At 36.1% G+C, this 22280-nt stretch overlaps 1 protein-coding gene across 9 annotated transcripts in view; it reads right to left on the bottom strand.

Annotated features, from left to right (window-relative positions):
* The window catches only part of MAK (male germ cell associated kinase), a 31024-nt gene extending 8744 nt beyond the window's left edge, over positions 1-22280 (bottom strand). For 7 of the 9 annotated variants that reach the window (XR_003397688.1, XR_003397690.1, XR_003397689.1 and 4 more), the window contains exons 1-12: positions 22268-22280; positions 16666-16998; positions 14889-14943; positions 13843-13964; positions 12711-12790; positions 10791-10923; positions 10528-10699; positions 6064-6231; positions 4000-4320; positions 2789-2979; positions 2112-2242; positions 347-478 (exon numbers count right to left, since the gene is read on the bottom strand). Coding sequence is in view for 5 of the 9 variants with exons in the window: in XM_026841679.1 (XP_026697480.1) it covers positions 347-478; positions 2112-2242; positions 2789-2979; positions 4000-4320; positions 6064-6231; positions 10528-10699; positions 10791-10923; positions 12711-12790; positions 13843-13964; positions 14889-14943; positions 16666-16766 (1606 nt within the window). In the remaining 4 variants the exon portion in view is untranslated. Of the gene's footprint in view, positions 1-346; positions 479-2111; positions 2243-2788; positions 2980-3999; positions 4321-6063; positions 6232-10527; positions 10700-10790; positions 10924-12710; positions 12791-13842; positions 13965-14888; positions 14944-16665; positions 16999-20942; positions 21483-21524; positions 22082-22267 lie in introns of those variants that run through there. The other 2 variants (XM_026841681.1, XM_026841680.1) reach the window with 2 other exon arrangements.

The raw sequence follows: 22280 nt of genomic DNA, 5'->3' as shown, positions 1-22280 counted from the left end.
TTGACAGTGTTCCACAGCACACTGACCAGGCAGTAATGAGGTCAAACTATTTGCTTAAATTAACACTACAGTAAATAATGGTCTAAGAGGATTATGGACAAAATTTATCTTGACAGAACTTTATTAATAGTGGCTGGTCTATACTTCCTTTATACTCTGAAAGCAAAATACATAGCTTGTATATGAAGAAGCTGTTTATTTTAAGAGTCTGTTGTTAAAGCAAAAAAAAAAAAAAAAAGCATAGAGGCTAAGCCTGATAACAGAAGTTAAACCAGATGGTCTTCACTAAATTAGTTAAATAAAGTATGATGAGATATAATGTGACCCCTTTTAATTACACTTTTACCTGTAGTATTTCTGTTGAAAGTCACTCCTCCTCCAGTATGTGCCAGTGGTTTAGAAAACAAGGGGTTGTTCCAGGTTCCACGTGATCCTTCTTTATTGACTGCTACTAAAGACACATTCTTAGGGTTTACACCTTAGAAAACAAATTATGGAAATTGCTATAAATATCAGTTTTCAAACATAATTCAAACAATGAAAAATGGACATTTCTAGAACAGTAAAACAACACTGAATTACTTATGGTATAATGTAAACACCATTAATGAAAAACAACGATGTCCATTGATTAGGTTAGATTTTTCAGCCAAACCATGAAAACTGGAGACACTGATTTAAGAACAGTTCTCTTCATGCTTTCAAGAGAACTTTTAAAAGCCTTTTTAGTACAGTTACTTGGTTTCTATAAAACCATAATCTCATTATTGATATTTTTGACTCTCGAACAGTTAATACAAATTACAAATACCTAACAAACACTAGGGTTCTGCGGGCTGAAAATAAACCGTTTCTTCAAGGGATAAGTTAAAAAGTAGGACAAAGAGGCTCTTGGTACTTCAGCATGTTATGAGCATTACAAGAGTTAATGGGATTACACAGCATGAAAGTAGCTCCCAGATCTAGTGGTAACAGAACTAAAGCAATAGGGATAAATTGCAAATATGCTCCTTGGAGCTATTATTCTCTTAAGTGCTGAAATTAAATATGTATTTATGAATTGAAAACTCTACTAAAATCAGAGAGGCATCACAAGCATGCTTAAAAAAAAGGTAAGAAAATACAGATGAACTTTCTGTTTGTGTTACATTTAGACTGGGAAGCTTCCACTCTTTTTATTTTTTTTTTTCTTTTGGACTTAAACTGTTGAGTGTCTGGGCTACCTATTTAACAGGCAGTAGGTGATTTCATATTCAGAAGTCATCACTGGCCTAATGAATTCCTGGGAAATTAGTGATACATTGTAACAATGCTACTTGCCTGACAAACAGGAATTCATCTGTGAGCCACCTAGAGTCTCACATGTGGATTACAGGAGAAGTCATGACTAATTGTGCAAACCATCATGGTTATAAAGATACTGAGACACCAAGAAAATTGTCTGATTATAGAACATATTCAGAATACTGATGGAAACATTGTTTTTTCTTTCTTCTCCTTCCTGTTCTTATTCCTAGCAATTATGGTATTACATGTTATTTTCCTGATAAAATCACATATTTAGACTAAGCTATTTGTTTTCAAGGAGGATGACTGCCTTGGGAAGGGAAATGTGTGAATTCCTACTATTGTGGAGTGGCTGATACTTCGAACACCTCCTACTGAGAAGGGTAACTGTGCTTATCAGAACTTTAAGTTAAAAAACCCCCAAACCTTCTGACACTGAAAACCAGAACTGTGCACTATATATAGGGTATATATATGGGTAGTTTCCTTAGTGCTCAGATAGATACACTTGCTTACAGGTCGATTAGGATATATTCCTAGGAATCCAAGAGATGTTAGATTCATATTACTGAGGGTTTTATGAACATAAGAGGGCCTGTGAACTTCTGTGGTGTGCAAGCAGTGTTGAGCTCCCTTCCACCTTTACATAACCAGGAATTTCCACGTCAGATGTGATATGTTCTGGAAAAGACATTTAGTCCAAAACTTGAAAATTTAGCCTGGCTATGAAAAGCAAAATTATCCAGTGAAACCAAAAGTTAAATGTACTTTATGTAGATTGTTGACAGCTTGCATTTTCTATATGTATTGACTTTTACCCTTACCAGGTAGATATCTTGATTGTCTTAGATAGTACTGTTTTGCTGATGCATTTGATCTTCCAGAATCATTTCTCATCGGAGCCTTATTTTCCCCTCCTGTCTGGATACAGCATGAAGCTTTTGGTTCTGGCACACTGAAAAATCAAAATGTTCAAACAATGTGACCAACAACTCCAGCTCAGAATACTATAGGCAGACCCTAGCCTTGAGAGTGCAGTGCTCTTCTCTTACCCTACTCTCATCAATATAATTTATTCCCCAAAGTAATGGCCAGATCTCATATACCTCATGAGAGTCTGATCTGGGACTCTGAAGAAGAAAGTATATCCAACACTACAGAATAAGAGCAAACATGGATAACTGTGGCAGAAATGAGTAGCAAATTTAACCAACAAAGGAGATTAAGTTAGTGTATCTGATTTTAGTAAAACACATAGTTTTTTAATAACACGATGAACTCCTAATCCATACAGTGCCTGAAAACAAATTTGATTTAGTTTGGATATTACTGGTGCTATATCGACACCACTCCCTAAGCTGGTCTGCTCATACAGCTCTTTGCATTCTTGCGGAATTTTGGAGACATATTTTAGCAATTTGTCTTAATCAATCTATAAATCTACTGGACACTGTTTACAAAAAAAAAATAATAATCGTGATATTATAATTATAGAACTTACCTAAAAATACCTTCCTTGTTTTTCTTTTCTTTTAACAGTGAAATGCTAGGCTTCTTTGAACATGACATTCCAAATTCAGTGTCATCCAAGTCATCCCAGCTATCCACTGCCTTTACTGAAGTCTGACCCCATCGTCTTCTGCAGCTTTTAGGACCTACTGCACCACTCTGAGGGCCACTAGCTGCTTGTTTCTATTTTAAATAGGAAAAAAAAATCTTAAATTTTATTCAAAAATTTAATATTTTATATCTATTTCACTTCCTGACTACTGCTAAGAACTTTGAGAGAATTTTTCCCATTGTGTTATACCTATTTTGGTCAGTCTCAGAAGGCATTTGAGCACAAAATGTAACAATAATGATGGCAGGTATTTTGAGTATAGCTCTTTTGCACTGTCATCCTTCAATTGCTCAGATCTATCTGAAGCAGTGAAGATAACACTCTATTTGCAAACCCAGTTCAGCACTCAGCCTCTGCTAGTGGTATCTTGCTGAACTCATGCTCTCAACAGTAGCAGATGAACTTTCAAGAAGTAGGGCACAGCGGTGCACAGCATTCATGGCAATCACACTCAGGGTTTAGGAGTGCTCCAGGGTAGATACAGCAAATAAGTTGTCAGGCCTTTCCTTAACATTCTCTTTGAAATAAATTACTAGATTATAAAAGTATCCTTTGACTATATTTTTTTCCCCAGTATTTTCTGAATACCTGTTGTTTTTAACATACTTTATATTGAAGTTCAGTGAGTATAACTGGAAAGCAAAATGATTAGAAACCAAACTTTAATATTAGTCTTTCTAAAAATATTACTTGTTAAATTCTTACAAGCTTAGGAATTGGATGAACTTTCTCAGGTATTTTCCTGCTTGAGGCAGTTGAAGTTCTCCCTTTCCACTTCACTACCATATACTAACAACAATTTTGTGAACTGTTTCTCAAAAGTCAATAAACAGCAGCTGTTGTAACTACATTACTGCATGTTTGTCAGTAAAGGCTATTATAAATGAACATACGCTGTTGTTACAAGCAATCTATTATTCTGGCTTGCTGTATAATTTCCAGTAAGTGGGCAGTTATAGCCTTAATAAGTCATTAATTGTCTATCTGTATTTCCTCTAGTAGAAAGGATGACAGTTTTCAAGGGATTGCCTGGTTGAATACAGGAAGAACTTTTAATAAAACCACCTAAGTATTTATCAAAGATGACTTACTGGCGGCGAGTTTTTATTGATAGTTGGAAAAAATGGTTGTGCCTGTGGCTGCTGCTGTTTTGGTACTTGCTGGTTAGCTGTATTCTGAGGCAACTGAATTTGCTGCAGAGGCTGGTGGTTAACCTTTGACAGGGGCTGTGGCTGTGTGTTCTCAGGTACTCCAGGTGAAGACAGAGGCTCTGGCTTGGATATAGCTTCCAGGTTAGGTAAAGTTGGCTTTGGCTCTGTTGGCTGAATTGATTTTACAGGAGTCTGCTTATCCAGATATTGTGGAGGAGGTCCTAAAATTTGGCCAACTTGAAAGTAAGGGTACTTCAAAGCCTGGAGAAAAAGAACACAGTAATTTTACTTCAAAAAGTTGACTTTGGTAACCTCATCAAGGATCCAAGCATATTTCTGAAGCATTTGAGCAAGGTCTACAGCACAGATGCAAGATGGACACATAATGAGATCATATGTAGTGTGTATTGATAACTGTCAGTTCTGTTTTTTAAAATCTTCCCATCATATAATTTAGTAAGATGGATTGACTTGTACATGTTACAGCAGCCATGTCCTTTCTTTCCCTCCTTTACATCTAGGTTTTGTGGAGTTTGTGTTTTGAGGTGCATTCTATATTCAACACCATCCTATATTAATGCAGTAAAAGATTTCAGTCTTACAACAGGTAGCCTCCACTACTTTCACCATACACTTTATTATGTTTCCACTGGTAGCTGTGTTTTAGCAACTCAATGAATAGCGGTTATTTTTTAATTAAAAAAAAAAAATCAGAATTGTGATGATTAATATTTATGTATGGGTTTTACAATTAGAGGATATTAATGAGCAAAGTTTCTCCTTCATTTTCTTATCACCAGCTTTCCCTGATTTTGTTTTGCTGTGAAGCACACTCACTGTGCTTGCTGTGACTTCACGGTGGTTATTAGGAAACTACAGGGTCTGTCTTCAGGCAGATGTGTATTTCATTTTTTCTCTAACCTTTTTGTGGTCACTGTCAGATGCACAGCATGGACATACCTTATTAACACAGCTCCTCCTATGTCAAAACAACACACTCTGCTACTCTTTCTGGGTAGGATCCTACTCTTTGTTAGCTCTCAAAGAGAAGTTTTGCCTCAGCTGCACTTGAGAATTGCTGCCTTTGTACACATTTCCATGTATATGCACTAAACTCTCCCTTTTGGCTGTGGATTACACAACTGCTGCAGCTGCTTCCTTGACAACTTACTTGGGCAAAAGCTGGTTATTTGCTTTCATGAAGCACCATGCAGTATTCTGTGTAGAGATATATAGCCCCGGACTATCTCAGTGGCTGTAACAATAGATATGCTTTATAAAGCAGAGAGAAATGGCTGCTCTACTTGGTACCATCTGCTTAACCACTTCTGATTCACTTATATTACATCCACCTAAGATAACCTGCAATATGTCCTTTTTCTTTCCCAATTGTATTCCCCTTTTATACTTTCTAAATAGGATTGCATTAGGTATGAATACTAAAAAAAAAAAATCCACCACCAAAAAAACCCCAGTAGAATGTAACCATTTTAGTCCTTGAAATATGTTTTTTTAAATTAACTATGACCTTTGTGACCTATTGATATCTTCTTCACAGAGCTATCACAGTACAGTTTACGTCTCATTTCCAAGTAAAAATAATCCTTTGCTCTTCCATACTGCATTCCATCTGCAACTTCACAAAAAGCAAAGCTTAATTTCAATATCCTCCTTCATACAGATGGGGGAGGAGAGAAGGTGGCAGAAGTGACTTATAGTGACAATTCAGGAAACTTGCAGCGCAGAATTTTCTGTACAGAGAAAATTTTAGAATATTCCAATACAGAAGACAACATTGCAGAAATAACTAAAGAGTTTATGATGTCTGCTGAGACAGGTTTAAGAACTTTCCTCACTACTCAGTCTTGTTCCCATCAGAGTTCAAAATGAGGAGATGTTGCTCTGGCCATCAGTATTATGACAATCAATTGGTTTCTGTATCTACAATTTTTTAACAATTGCAAGAAAATTCAGACGTGTACTTAATCATTCAGGTGCTCAGACCTGACTTGCTGTAGGTCTCTTCTTTGGATTCCAGTTCAGCATATCACTCATAAGCTGTATTGCTTCATTACTTGCATTTGGGATGAGACATTTTAGGCTTATGGGGACACATTGTGGGAAACGGAAATTCATGGCAGAAGCAAGGTGGTATCCTTCTGGCCAGTCGCTCTGTTTCAAAGGAAAGAAAAATGAGTACCAAATAAAAGACAAGGACTATGTATCTTTGAGGTATTAGATCAAATTTAATTTTATGCAGCTTGAGTCATGCTTGGTCTGTGTAGCTCCTTCCTATATAGCAGAAGACAGGCATTCCTGTTTTCCATTACAATTATTACATCACCAGTGAATGCAGCATCAGTCTCCAAGGGCAGTCCTTCTCAAACTCTCCTCTAGGTAAAAGGTGGAACCATCATTGTGGTTACTATACGTGGACATACTCTATCTGAAGGAGAGAGTACAGCAGTACCAGCAGTACTGAACATCCCATCTAACACAGAAATGAGCTCAAACAGCTGACTTCAATGTTCCCTCTTTAGAGGAATAGTAGAGGAGAGGCCCTTCCACCCAGCATACCATGGTTGTGTAACCATGACACAGCCTATACAATATACCACTGATTCCATCATTAAGATAGTCAGTGATTAAATTACAACTGGACACTACTGCAACAGAAAAAAGCCATGACTACCAGATGAACTTTTTTTTTTTTTTTAGCATTTAACTTTCCAATCGCAAACCCTAAGGTCCTTCATTGCTTAATAATGGCATTGTTTCAATACAGAACCATAGGATTATCAAAGAACCACAAGAGATCATCTAGCTCATGCACTTGTCCCTTCCTGACAGGTGTCAGTCTCAAAAAGCTTCCAGTTTCTGGCAGTCCACAACCACTCTAAACAGCCTTATTCTAGAGCTTAATTCTCCTCAAGGTTAGAAAAAGATAGGTTCCTCTTATAACAGTAAAAGACCATTGCTGAGTTTGCTAACATCCATGGACACCAAGAAGGACCATTTCTTTCTTCTTTCTAAAAGAGCTTTTTTATACATTAGAAAGTGTATTTCTTCTCCTGTCTTCCAGTCTTCCTTTGTATAGAAAAGAAAGCCAAATGATTGAATTCCTGGGTCTAGGCTTTTAAAGGTTTTCTTCTTCTCTAGACTCTGAACTTTCTCTCTTGAAAGGCAAAAATATAAACTGGACATAATATAGTGAGTTGAACAGAAAGAATAGTTCATACATCAGCAGACAATACTCCTTTCTCTACACACTGGTATGGTATTTGTCTTTGATGCAATGTTGACATACAATGCACTATTTCTACATCCTCTTCTACAGATGTGTTAGATGGATAGTTATTCTCAAATATTTATGAGGCTGATTATTCCTGCCTAAATACAGCACTCCATGTACTACTAAAGAAAATTTTTTTAAAGCTACATCTCTAATTTTATAAAGAAACTGAATTCTAATCTTATCTTCTAACATACTCAGTCCTCCCCAGCCTGCTATCTATAAACTTAAGGGGTAAAATCTATTCCATCAGAAGGCCTTTAATACAATTTTAAAATTTCATCAGATGCAGAACCACTCAAGAGTCCTTTTCAATCTATCTTTCATTTTGAATATGAACCAGAAAAGCTTACTCTTTGAATAAGGCTTTCAAAACAGATATGCACTGATCATGCAGTTTGTTTATATAAATATACTGATGAGAATGTTGAGGGACAGTGTCAGAAACCTTACTGCAGAAAATGTACGATATTAGTGCTTCTTCTCCTCTAGCAGTGTAACGAGATTTGTGGATAGAGTTAATTGATTTGATAGAATTTGGTTTTAAGATACCATGTTAGCTATTATGTGTCTTATGTGCAACACTTTTAGCTCTGTTAACACAGTCTATGGCAATCAAAGAACTCAAATATAATTATAAACCAAGTCTGGTTAAAGTAAGTCTCAAGACTTCAAGTGACTTCCTATTCCGTCTCAGAGAATAATTTGTTCATTTAAATTAATGGAGATAAACCCTTTCCTCCTCTGCTGCATCTTCCTCCTTTACTGGAGTTGGTGATATTCTGTCTGCCAAAGGTAGTGATAAAGGAACTATTTAGAACAAAGTAGCAAGGGCTGTGTGTTGAACTGGTGAAGTACAGTGATACAGTGAAAATAGTACAAGTGCAAAAATGAAAAATATATTTCAATTTATTGAAAAAAAGAATTTGGAATTATTTAAGGTGCCATTGCCAATCTTCAAGTAATGAAAATGTGTTTCATTAATCTCTCCTTTTCAGATCATCAGCTTTTTCTTTAAATTAGCATACAAGAAGTGTACCATCACTGCCAGTACTTGAATAGTGCTATTTATTTATTTATTAATTAAATAAAGCAACATTTTATAAATAAAGCAAACATCATTCAAAAAGCAAAATAGTTGCCTGTCACTATTTAAAAAAACCCAAACTCACAGATGTCATTAGTTAGGTATTATGGACTAAAACAAAGGTGGGCTAATTGGAATGACGATAGCTTCTGGGAATAATTCCTGCAATTCCTTATTGCAGGATAATGGAATAAATGAAAATGTACTTCTGAAAAGAACAAAAAAAACCTTATTTGTAAAATCATCTTCAAAACCAGACTATTCAAATAACCATTGATGTTTTTTCAGAATGCAGAACAGTACTTCACTTGTAACAAATCCATCATTTGTTGTGATAATTCCTATCATAATATTTAAGCACTTCTTACGCAGTGATCTCCCTGAATAATGCCTTAGCATCATTGTAAGGACATAAAATTCTCAAGTCTGCCCAGCAGATGACAGGGGCACAAAGGAACTAATTACAGCTTCCTGATCCTAGAGGCCCGACTTACAGTGTCTATAACCCTTAGGGTCTTTTAAAGAGGCTACAGTTTTCTCTGAAATACTCAGCTGGTAATGCTCCCTGCTTTCGCCAGCAGTTTGCTAGTCAGGGAATGACAGAATATAAACAGTCATGATTTGCTTCTGTTTCCCTACTTTTAAGGTTAGAGAAAAAACACAGCAGTCAGCTCAGTGCTACTCTGCTACCACACACAGTGAAAATCTCTCTCCGATCTCCCTGCGCTTCCAGAACTATTTATGCTATACACTGAAAATGTTCCAGAAGCTAGTATGTTGCTTTTTCACAGATATTTTTAACATATATCAAAATGTTCTTGCTATCCTAGACTTGTGAGCTGCTTAAGAAACTTAACATCTGTGTTTGAAAACTCAATGCTGTTCATATAACATTTTTTCTGATGCACAATTGTCATAGCAAGCACTGTTTTACACATCATAGCAATTTCCACTTAATCCTCTAGACACAATTTTCACTTCCACAACTGATCATCTATAACTCTTCACCTCTGACCTTTTTACTCTGCTCTCTTATGAGTTTGCACCTGCTTCTCAGTATGCTCTCTTGGATGTTTTCCCACCACTTCAAGCTCTTCATGTTCCTAGCTAAGCTTAATCTATTTCTGTTTTAAGTTTTCTGTTCCTCACTTCTCTATTGATAACAGCTCCTTTACTGGATAAGAATTATGCTATATTTTGTATCAGTAGAACACTAATGAAATTGATGTTTTTCTCTCCCATCCTTCAGTTTTTTAGATCTAGAGACTGTCAACTATTTCTTCAAGTTCTGTTTGCACCCATAAAGTACTGATATACATCTGCCATCTCTTACCTTATTCTCCAAACAATATTCATATGTTTTTGTCAGTTTAATCAAAATTTTCATGGTAAGCTTATTCTTTTCTTGCATATTCATATATCCATTTGCTAAAACAACTTTTTAATTGAAGTAAATATAATTGCATAGATTTTTATACACACTACCCAAACCTTCCTTGTAATTTTAAACATTTAAAGTATTTAGCCCATTCATAAAATAATTGAAAATAATTTTCCTCTCTAAAATACTGCAATTTTTCTTCCATTACTTCTTATTGCTAATAATATTTATGAGATATCTGTGTTTGAGATCAAATGTTTCCTTTATGCTTTAAACATAAGAAAAGCATAATTTGTCTAATTTATGGTATCTTCTAGAAGCTCCAAATTCTGGTTTCCACCCTACAAGAATTACTTTCAAGAAAGGAAAGCAAATTGGCTGTGGCAAAATGAAATCCTAGGAGGCTTCTGATTTTCTTTCCAATATGCAAGAACTAAATTAAACAACTTTATTCATCAGAGGAAAACAAGGCTACATGTAATAGTGTGATATGTAACAGATGCTAATATGCAACAAAAGACTAGCTTTACATGTCTTAAGGGAAGCTCAAAAGAAATACTGTTGAAAAATCCTTAAGTCTGCAGGAAATTTACTAAAACAGTAATTTATATATATGTTCTAAAAGACAGATAATTAATGTTCTACAATAATAATTTTATTTAACTTTTTTTTTTAAGATACAATTGTGTGAGTTTTACTAAATCTTACCTTCTTCGGAGTCCCTAATACCTGGCAAATTTTGAAGATTTCATCTACTTCACTTGTGCCTGGGAAAAGAGGTCTTAATGTGTATAATTCAGCCATTATGCTGCCAACTGCCCACATATCAATAGGCGAGCTATAAATAGATGATCTTAGCAAAACTTCAGGAGCACGGTACCTATCAGGATGGAAAGAAATAATAGATAGATGAAAATGGTAAGACAAAGGTAATTAGTTAAGATAATGTATTAGCTTCTTAATATACTTACCACCTGGTAGAAACATAATCTGTATAAGGTGGCTGAGATCTTAGTTCTCTAGCCAAACCAAAATCTGCTATTTTCACAAGTTCTGGTCCAATACAGAGAAGGTTTTCAGGCTTCATATCTCTATGAAAAAATCCTATAGAAGACCAGACAGAAAAGAATGGCAAATTATCTCATCACTTATTTCAACAGCAACCTCCAATACAGTAATCAAAAATTCACTTTAGGATGTTTTAGAGGAATATAGCTTTTTTGCCTTTTTTTTTTTTTTTATTCAACCTAAAATGATGGTAACTCTCCCCCCAACAAGCAGACACATTCTCCCTCCAGTGATTATTACACCAAGCGTTCTTAAATTAACAAATGTAAACTGTCATTAATACACTAAGGGAAATGAATTGGCTATTGCAGCAATATCGAATAACAAACCAATTTCAGAATGATATCTTTACAAAAACTACAACTGCTTTGTCAGTTTTGGATAATGGAAAATTGAGCATCTGACACTTACTTGATTTGTAAAACTATTTGAATGATTTTTTAACTAGTTCATTCATCATTGTAACAACAATCTGCAGACAGGCATACAGAAGATATCAAAATTCTGCTCAGGAAAGCTAATATTAGTAATGCAGGCACATAAAGTTTCTTTCATACCTGCTGTTGGCTTAAGCACCTACATACCTGGACAGCAGTTAAGTCACTAAGCAAATAAATTGTGCTGTTTAATTGGTACACACAATTTGTTATAATACAAATCACTTAAATTGAAATTCACTTGCTACAATAAAGCATTTGATTTCTGCATGCAAAAACTGACGATCACTATGAGAAATTGCCTGAAATTATGACAATGAAATGTCAATGTTCAAATTTATCATACCCATCATTCCCAAACACTTATGGTAAAAAAAAAAAAGAAAAAAAAAGGATATTGTAACTTAGAAATGTCAGTATTTCTTAAATTCTCATTTTCTCACTTATTCCATGTAGAAATGAAGAAGGAAAAGAAGATGCTAATAATCAGAGAACAGTATGTGATCTTGATCACAAAGATGTGAAATGGCAATTCCTGGGTATTTGATAATACTGAACAGAACTAATTATTTATTTGAATTCATCAACAGGCCTCGCCAGGGTACATGAAAGCCAATCAGGGATCACTGGGAACACTTATTTCATTTTCAGCTAATATTTTATTGTCTTTGGAAAGTTTTAAGGATACCAATGTGATGTGAAGTACAAAATTTAAAAGTTGATCAAGAGAGTAAATTACTACTTTTTTAAAGACAAAGGAGCTGTATTTCAGAAGGCAGTTTGCAGACAGATACTAAACATGAGCATTAAGTTTTGTAAGTGTTGTGAAACTTTTTGTTGTTGTGAGCATACAGCACTTCTTATTTAGACTGTGCTTGTAATTCCTAGAGAAGTCCCATCTCTTCAAATATTTAAATCCAGGCTGTATTTAATAAGAAGACTGACTGAATTTCTTAGTGAAGTTATTTCAATATTTTTTAGATGTAGGGTGTCACATTAGTTACAGTATCTCAAGACAGGAGAAATTGACATCTGTAAAGTATGATGGTCCTTAAATAGGTATTTTTGAGGAAACAAATTCATAGTATAGCACAGCATACAAGTTTCTTTAGTTTGTTTATTCATGTGGTAACTAGGGTGGAAAAAAGTACTGAACAATGTATGAACAATATCCAATGCTTTCAAAAAGAGGAAAATATGATCCTACAAAAACAAAAAGTAACTTCAGGTATGGTTTAAAGACACACCATACTTGAAACAAGTAAGAATAATTTTTATTAGAGATAATTAATAGCTTTTGCTAGATATTTTTATTCATGTTATTACTGTGCATTATCTTATTCTCTAAAAAAGTGCTACACCGTATAAATCTAGTATGAAACCTACCGTGTTTATGGATAAAAGCTAGCCCTTGTAATATCTGATACATCATGTTTCTGATGATTGACTCAGGGAACAACTTGTTTCTGTGAAGAAACAGATTAAAAACTTCACATAATGAAAAAAATGTATTTTCAGAACATTTGTGTTTCGTCATTTTGCACAATACCTCATGAACAGAAGAAAACAGACCCATCAAGTCTTGCGCACAAAGGAGGACAGATGCAACTAGCTCTCATCTCAAAACTTCCTTGCTGCCAAGCCTTAATTTCACTTACTGTAAGTGTTGCAGAAGGACTTCTCTGCAGAGATGTTTATGATCCGATGTAGAAGCTGGCTGGTCAGTAGTGTGCTTGACCAGATGAACATTTTATGCACAGTAATGTAGCAAGGAAGAGACTGCACAGCGCAGTACTGTGGTAGGTGTGGTACCCAGTGGTACCCTTAAGGGAACCCTGGTTGAGAGCAATGCTTCTCAGCTGTAGGGTAACATTGTGCTAATATTTCTAGCAGCCATCTCAGGATGTGAACCTAAGAGCTTTCACATTAGGAGAAAAAGGTGCATGGCAATGTCTGAAGCAAACACACATTAAAGGCAGAAGAATTGAGCAAAGAAAAATGTTATTGAAAAGGATGGTCCTATTCCAAAGTCCACCTTGCAAGCCTTGCTAGGTACTCTTTGTCCAAGACTGCAACCGTCACACAGTTATTCCATATATAGGTCTTCTTTGTGAGCATGCATGCATGTACATGCAGATGACAAACCCCACCTTAAGCCAAATCCATGAGCAAAAGCAGAACAGTGTTTATCCAATCCTTCATACATTAAAGTGAAAGCTAATAAAGAAAAAAAAAAAAGTACTTGGAATTTCTCTCATGGCTCTACACACCAAAGACATGCAAACTATTGTGTTAACAACTGAACAAACTGTTATTTCCAAAAGCATTACAATATGCAACATTGTAACGCAGAGCAATGCAGAATTCTACCCTCAGATAACCGGTGCAGCAACTCCTGTTCACATCAGTGGGGCTGCAAGAAGAGCCAAAACCAGAAATTCCAATGTGTTCTTCAAGATACCATAACATTCATTAAATAAAGCATGATGACACTATTTGTTCTGTGAAAGAGACATACCTGTCCTTCATTAACTGATAGAGATTTTCCTTCATGTATTCAAATACAAAGTAAAGGTGGTCATTTTCTCGTATTACTTCTTTCAATTTAATTACATTGGCATGATTTAGCTTCTTCAGAGACTGTAATAGATCAAAATATGGCTTCAGATAACTCAGTGACTTTGATTCCTTATCAGAACAAAATTTTTAACACATAAAAGTTTCTAGCACAGAATTTTACAAAACATCCATCTGATAGTACATAATTATCTTGTAATCTCTGTTTCAGAGAACAAAATAGAATTTTAAACTAATTTCAAAATAAAGGCAGCAACGATATGAATACTATCTTAAACCTTCTATTTCTAGGTATCACATCATAGCTGGGGTGAAGATTAACATAAAAACCTAATTCCCTACAATGAAAGACAGTTCTGAAGCTGTAACAGCACTTGCTCACAGAACTGAGAGTAAGAAGACCCAGCAATTCTTTTGTTATGAAACTATCAAGAACAAGGATTCTTACAGGTCTTCTTTTGGGAGATACTGATTACATGCAATTTCCAGTAAGTTAAACCTAAATTATACCCAACTCCTTTGTTAGGGAGTTTTGTATATAGAGAAAATCAGATGCCCGAACCATGGCATGACTTGGAATTTAAGTATTTCAAGTGTTACTCTATCATTTGGCTAGCCAAAACTCCCAGTGCTTTCTACAAATGCCCCAAATACAAGGACTGGATATACTCCTAGGAATCTGCTGGTAAAATGAAAGAGCAGGATGGTAAAACACAGAAACACACATACAAAAAAAAATCAGTTTATTTTCTCTCAAAGACAAGAAGATTGGCTGTGAGACACAGCCACTGCTTGAGAACAGTTGGATATTCCACAAAGCAGTAGGAGCTCTAGGAATGACAGCAGCCCATAGTTATGTGGAACCTGTCACCCCCATTAAAAAAGTTCACAGAGTCTGGCCTTATGCTTGGAGATCATAATGCCCTTTTCCTTCACACAAACCTGACAGGACACTTATTTTTAGATGTGGTATGTTCATCAATTTACCTTGACTTCTCTCAAATTCATACATTCATCCCATGAATAGAATTTTCTTTTCATTCTGAAATACAAATACAAGATAAAGTATTTCCAGTACAGAATCCTTTTAGAACAAAAAAAATCTAAACATGCTATTTTCCAAGTGTAGCATTAGCTGTATTTTGAACTCAATTTAAAACATCCTAGAATACCCACCAGCAACATAATTAAAAACAAACGCAACTCTTAGAATTGATAGAAATTTAAGTGTTCAATGATTAATCACTGCAAACATATTTTTAGAAGAGTAGTTAGCCAGAGAGATCATGATAGTCCAAGGTATTTGTAAAAATATCAGGGACACAAAATCCCTTTGTATCATTTGAATTGTGCTCTTAAGAACAAGGAAAACATTAGTGACACTGCACTTAAAGCATGGATATTTCAAACCAGAAAAATCACCTCTTTGTGCTTAAGTTGCACATTCTAGGAAAACCAGAAAATTTTATTTTTGAAATCTGCAATGTATCTTAACATTGTAATTAAGCATCTGTCTTGACCAGTCATTTTTATAAGCCTGTCCCAAGGTATCAAATAAAAATAGTTTCATTTTTTTCTAGCAATACTCATACATACATACAATAAACTAATCGTTATATGTAACAGTGTAATACATATATTTGTAAGTCTTGCATAGATACAAACATGGATAATTGCTGTTGCAGATCTTGGGACAGGGTTGGGAATGTCATGTTATTTACTGTGTTTCTGTAAAGTTCTCGCATCTAGAGTTAAATGAAAACCTTGGGTTTAAATCTTTTAAAATAAATCTATCTTCAACCAAAACTGTCCCCTTCCCCAAATCCCAAACTTAAAAATCACACAAAAGAATTTCAATTCCTGAAATCATGAAAATGAAGAATACTTCCCACAAAATGTTTTTTCTTTTGCCTAAAAATAATTAAAATAATCAATTGCAGATTTTTTTTAAGATTAGATTAATATTAATAATGTAGGTAACAGTACTAGCAGTATATGAAGAAACATGAAATTCTCAGAAATTCTTATAATAAAAGTCAGTCAATGTTACAATTATCTTTCTGCAGTAAATCCATAAATGGAGAAAAAACCTCAGCAACATACTCTCTTGTATTTCAACTTACACTTTACATCCTGTTTGCAGTTCTGTAGGGTAACTTCCCCAGTCCTCTAGCAGAATTTTTGTTGTTTTGTAATAATCTTTTTAAGTAAGTATGACAATGCCAATGATTACACGCAACACAACTCTATTAGATGCAAGGAGACAGCCTTTATTTACCTGACCAGATTGTTACCTGGTATTTATCACTGAAGCAATATCTGATACTTAATGTAGAACCTTAAAAGATCTGGAGGTATGGGAAAGTATTTCAAAGTCTACTCATTAAGATGGGTATTCTTTCTAGTCATATAAATAAACAAACTCCCTAATTAATCAACAGCACATTCAGTTTTGCTTTTCCTTTGGTGTTAGCCTAAAAACATTTTTAGAAGGAAGCATGTTTGAACAAAAGCAGCGTGTAATTTTAAGAGGCCAAGATAAATGAGTAATTTACACAAACTGATGCATCTCTGCTGATCTGTTAACTGAAGTCTGACCCACAATCACCTTGTTAAGCTTCTTATTTAAAAAAAATTTATGTTAATTTCCCTAAAAAGGGACCTTTTTTTTTCCTATTCTACACAGATGGCAGAAACAGTAAAGTTAAAAGTGAAAAGCTTTAAGCTTTTACGAGTACCTTTACTGAATTTAGATGTTACATACCTTTTGATAGCCACAAGTTCTCCTGACTCATTGCTCTTCCCCATCAACACACTGCCATAGGTGCCATCACCTAGTTGTTTCATGATTGTGTAACGGTTCATTTTTTAAGACCCAGAGAGACAAAAGCTCATGAAATTTTAAATGTCTTCTGATTATTGAAGGATTATACGCTCTTTGGTTTTCTTAGAGAAATCTTCCAGACTGTTTTACATTGGTGAATATCTTCTCATAATGGAGCAGGATATTCACTAGTCTCCTCCAAATTACAGCTACTTTGAGATTCCGATTTAAGGTTTAAGAAGACAGAAGAACATGGTCATTCTCAAGCAGATCCTTAAAAAAACACAAATAGGGAAATATGTAATTTTACAGTATTTTGGGAAAGACACACTACTATTTGTATCTAAGTCCTAGATCTGTATATGTTCTTTAAATAGAACACTTCAATATAACTAGTTCCTTTAAATCCTTCAAACCACAGAAGGTGCCTAGTCTAGGATTAGGGTTAGAGTAAGCAGGGACTGGAGGGTCAATATTATTGTCATAATTCCCTAGAACCAGAGAAGTGTGTTTAAGGCTGATGGCCTCTGATGGAACTCCTTATTCTTAATTTGCAGACAGCAAGTTCCTAATCTGTAACAAAGGGAAGGCTGAAGTTTGGGAAAATACAGAATCACCCAAATTTTGAATGGGGTGCTATGGTAAACCTGGGGTCTGAATGCTGTGTTTTGGATTGGTGGTGCAAGCAGGCTCACTATGCTTAATGCTAGTGAGGAAGGGAGGTGAAGAAGCAAGATAAACGCTGCATTCTTCACCAAGGTAAATCGAGTTGTTATAAATGTACTTGGATACCTTGCTCTGCAGTCTACAGAATTCTTACTCTACAGTCACAGGATTAGGCACAGTAGTGGCTGAAGGGTTTGTTGTTCATTTTTACAAGGCCTGTAGAGAGAACTATAGAGCTCACCTGCCCTGGTATGGAAGACTAGACCTGAATTGTTATTTGGAAAAGAATTCACACTTAACAATGTTGAATCTTCATCTTTGAACACACGTAAACGTTAGTTTGAATCCTGATCCAGACATGAATCTGAACCCTAGCTTTTGTTATACACAATACTGTCACCAACACTTCACATGAAGGACAGTTCCCATTGGTCCTACACACAAATCCTAATTCTAAACTTAGCACCAGCTGCCTACTAGATGCAATCCTAAAAACTGATGTTAACATGCTTACTCAAACTCACAGTAGTCATACACTTATTTATGCAGACCTAGGAAAAACTAACTGATCACTATATCATTTACTCACCATAATCCAAATGCTTAAACACAAACAAACCACTGACTGCTAAACAAATTCCAGCATTATCTCTACCTTTTACCTCTGCTTTCTGAAAATGCAAGGCTCAAATCAGTTGGCATCCACTGTCAGCCTACCTCTATAGGAGATGCAGAATTCAGCATGCAATTCTGTAGTCCTTATCCTTACACCAGAATTAGCTACAGGCTCGTAAGGCTGTCCAAACACATTAAGGATCTCAAATTCCACTGATAACAAGACTCAGGCCTGAGATTTACAGGCCTGGCAAAATTCAGCAATAAAACTGGCCTCTTAAGAGTGTGAATGCAGAATTCTCAAGTAGACTGCTGTGTAAAGGAAACATCTGCCTGGACAATGTTTCTAAGCTGTTACTACTCAAAAAGCTGCTTCCTTGGAGAAGTCATAACATGCACCTTGTTACTTACCTGTTGATTCTGTTACTAAGGAGGCATCTTAGATCAGTTGTCAAGATGCCAGTAACAAGTGACCTAGTGGACATCTCAATTTATGATCTTACAAATTATAATTTACAAGCACCAGTTTGGCAGTGAAAAATATACAGAATTTTTTTATCCATCCCCCCCCCAAAGCCATTGTCAGAGTAAAACAAGATCATTGGTTAATAGCATATTCTATAACAAAGCTAAAACCCAGATTTAACAAAAAGTAACAATCATAGACAATTTTAATTATGACTGTATTTTAAATTGGACTTTCATATATTTAAGCCTGTTGTTTTTCTCAGAATTCAGTTTGTATCTTATTCCCCAAAGTGTTTGCATGCATTCTAGTCTTTAACACCTTGAATAATGCCATTTCTTCAAGAATACTATTTGTAGACTCCAGTAACAAGCAGATGATCAAGAGTTTATTCCAAGTTAAGATGCATACTACATACATATCGTGCAAGTTATCAATTGTTAATTTCATATATATTAAAAAAACAACCCAAAACCTTTCTGAAAATATTCTAATAGACATTTTAAAATACAGCACCTGCACCTAAAGCATCACCAATGATAAACTGCATATGCATTTTGTGTATGGGTATACATAGGCATATCACATGAAGTTAAGTGTAACAGGGTGCCTGCATTTCTCTGCTTAAGAGATGGGTTTTGGAGGGTGTTCAGCAATATTTGCCAAAGATAGCTCTAGCCTGAACTCCTAGAGTTAAATATATTAAAAATGTGCAGAACTCACATGTATTTCATGCCCAACCTTTTACTCTCTGAAGTGAACCAAAATACCATGAAGAAAAGCTCTGTATTTGCCATAAACAAACCCAAATCTAGATAGAAACCTTTTGACCTTTAAGTCCTTTAATTTTGGTGCCTAAATGCTATCAGCTTCACAAGTACTTTTGGGGAGTATAAATTAGTCACATGCTTTTACAGTTACCCCTTTTGTCCAATTCTATTATTTCAGCATGTGCACTTGAAACAGCATCACATATAGTGCTTCTTCCCTCCAGAAGTCCTATGTAATGTAACACACCACAGACACAATTGTGCATTTTGTCTGCTCTGTAATATATTTTATTGCCTTATCATCTTCTGCTGTATCCTGTAATTTCTAGGGTATAAAAACACCTAATAAAGTAAAGTACAGAAATGTCAGCACACTCCAATTGTCAGATGGAAGTGTCAAAATTGCTCTATGGAAATGCACAAAACCAGGTATGAAAACTACGTACCCTGACACATTCACCACCACGCTGATGCACACTAGGCCATTCCACTAATAACTCATGAAAGCGTTGGCTTGGTCACTTACAAGGTGGCTATTACAAGGGAACTCTTGTAATGATACATCATCAATGGAAAACTAACAAAATGCAGAGAAAAAACAGGACTGCAGGCATCACCCTTGACTCTAAGCACTTCTCCAACTTTTTAGAGAATTCATCCTTCACACAGAAATATCTAAACAAACTGAGATAATTCTGTGAACAACTAAACAGTTAATTTTATGGCAATGCTATGGCATGCAGCTGTCTGTAAGAAATGCTAGAAGGTGACTGAGGTTTGCTGACCAAGAAGTACAGCACTGGATCCTGCAAGACTCCAACTGCCACCCTCCACTGATATTAGGATAAACGAGGCTGCCAAGAACTTGTGTTTATCAGCCTGGTGTGACATCAGGGACAGGGGCTTTTTTTTTTGCTCCTACTGGAATTACAGAGCACGGTGAGTTAAAATATAAAGGCTTTAGAGATTCACATTCACTACAACTGACATTTGCACACTTCGTACTTTGCACCACATGTATCCAGCTCATGTGTGCAATTTTTTCTCTGTGGTCTCTATTTTTTTCAAACTTGCTGTTCGGTTTTCTCTTTTGCACCAACCTGGAGAAAAGCAAGGGCTCAACCTAGCTCTTCTGGTTAACGCAAGCCTCTGAAGTGGCCTTTTGCATCCTAAAGCTTATATGATATTATTTCATCATTGATATGAAGCTCTAAAATGTAAAATTGTCCTAATAGTCCGTTTCCAAACTGAAAGCGAGCAATCCTATTGTAAACAACAGCTTGTTTTATACTCTTAATGACATACTACTGCCCATAATCTCTTCACATAGGATTAAGAAAGGATTAAACCAGGGGACAAATAGAGGACAAAATACAATATATTGGAAAAAATCTAATAATTTGTGTAAATGTAGAGAATCTGAACAAGTACTAAGCAATTTAAGCAAATTTTCACTTTTATGATATTAGTGGTGTTTTATTTTAAGCACTAGCAACAAGTTTAAATTACTTTAGATGTCTGAAGTACATTTAAAAATGTAATGAATAACAGCAAACCATCTGTATTTCTGCTGTACAAGTATTATACATTACCAAAAAATTTATGTTTGCATGCTAAACAGTCTCAGAATACAAACTAAGATAATGACCCAATAAAGACTTCCCACACAGATAAGTAAAACACAACCCAATTTCACCAACCTGCTCACAGTAACTGCTGAAATCACCAAAACCATCTACAAAGCATGGTACTACGCTTAATGATCAAAACTGCCAGTATCACACAGTACTGAATGTGTGCCAATACAAATTTTAAAAGTTAAAAAAAAACAACCGCAAACCAATAAAGGAATTGCTACTACAAGAACCTTCTTTGTAGTGAACTAAAGCTGATAGTAATCAGATCCCATGACAGGTGGATCAATTTCTTGAGATTAACTTCAAACACATTACTCTAATCAAAGACCAGCAGTTATTTAAAAGCATGACTCAGCTGCAAGGAAGAAGTTAATAACATCAATGATAAATATTTGTACTTTCAAATATACTGTCTTAAATATTATTTTTTAAAAAGTCTCTTCAAACATCTAATAATGTTGTTTCACTTATTTGTATCAAGCATTCAGGATAGGGCATATCAAAAATCAGAAACTCCAGTTTGCTGGAAGTATTTTCCCTCATTTTATTCCAAACAAGCTTTGGTTTCAAACCAAAGACCAACTTTTTCAGGATGTTTCAGCAGTGACCTGCCTGGATGCTGCTGCTCCGTGCCAGCAAGATTACCTCTTTCCACCACTGTGAAACCTCTTCTAGCAATGCAGTGAGTGGTACAGCGAGTTACAGAACAGCAATGGCTTTGGTGAGACCTTGCCAGACTTTCAAGTCTCCAGCCTTGGGCGGTGTCCAGAAGGAACACAGACTACTCAACTTTCAACTTCTCCACCTCACTGTACATTTCAATACATGCCCATTTTAGTTCCACCTGCTGACATTCAGTGATTTCCCAGCAGTGTGCAGTTACCTCGCTTAATATATGTTCACGGTGGAAATGGGAGCATAAGTCTCCTCTCACTTATTCAGGCTGTGAAACTCAAGACTGCCTGGACTGGAAATTTCACCCAGGTTCCCATAAGTAAAAATTTGCCTCCTCTCATTAACCCTGAACATACAGGCCGTCAAGGCCTGCACCTGCCTCCCTGAAGCCTCAGCAGGCAGGGTGCCCGTCTCCACATGTTCCACTGCCCAACACAGCTTTGGCTCCTGGGCCGGGCACTACAGAGCAGGCCGGCTCCTCATACACGCGAGGAAAGGCCACTCGTGGCCCGGCCCATCGCGGGCCAGCCTGGTCCTTTCCAGGGACCGATAACGGACCCGGGCTGCTCCCGCTCCAGCCTGAACCCGCAGCTCCTTCATCCTGGCGGAACCCTGGAGCTGCTCGGCCCCAAACGGCCACAGCCCCGGCTCCCGGGGGAACACGAACGCCCACTCCCGCTCTCCACCGCCCCCGAGCGCGGCCGCCCACTCACTGCGGTACCGCGG

The sequence above is a fragment of the Athene cunicularia genome (assembly GCF_003259725.1).
Source record: "Athene cunicularia isolate RWA chromosome 2 unlocalized genomic scaffold, athCun1 chr2_part1, whole genome shotgun sequence".
Lineage (NCBI taxonomy): Eukaryota > Metazoa > Chordata > Aves > Strigiformes > Strigidae > Athene > Athene cunicularia.
Note: the sequence above shows the minus strand (reverse complement) of the source record. Positions and strands in the feature narration are given on the sequence as shown.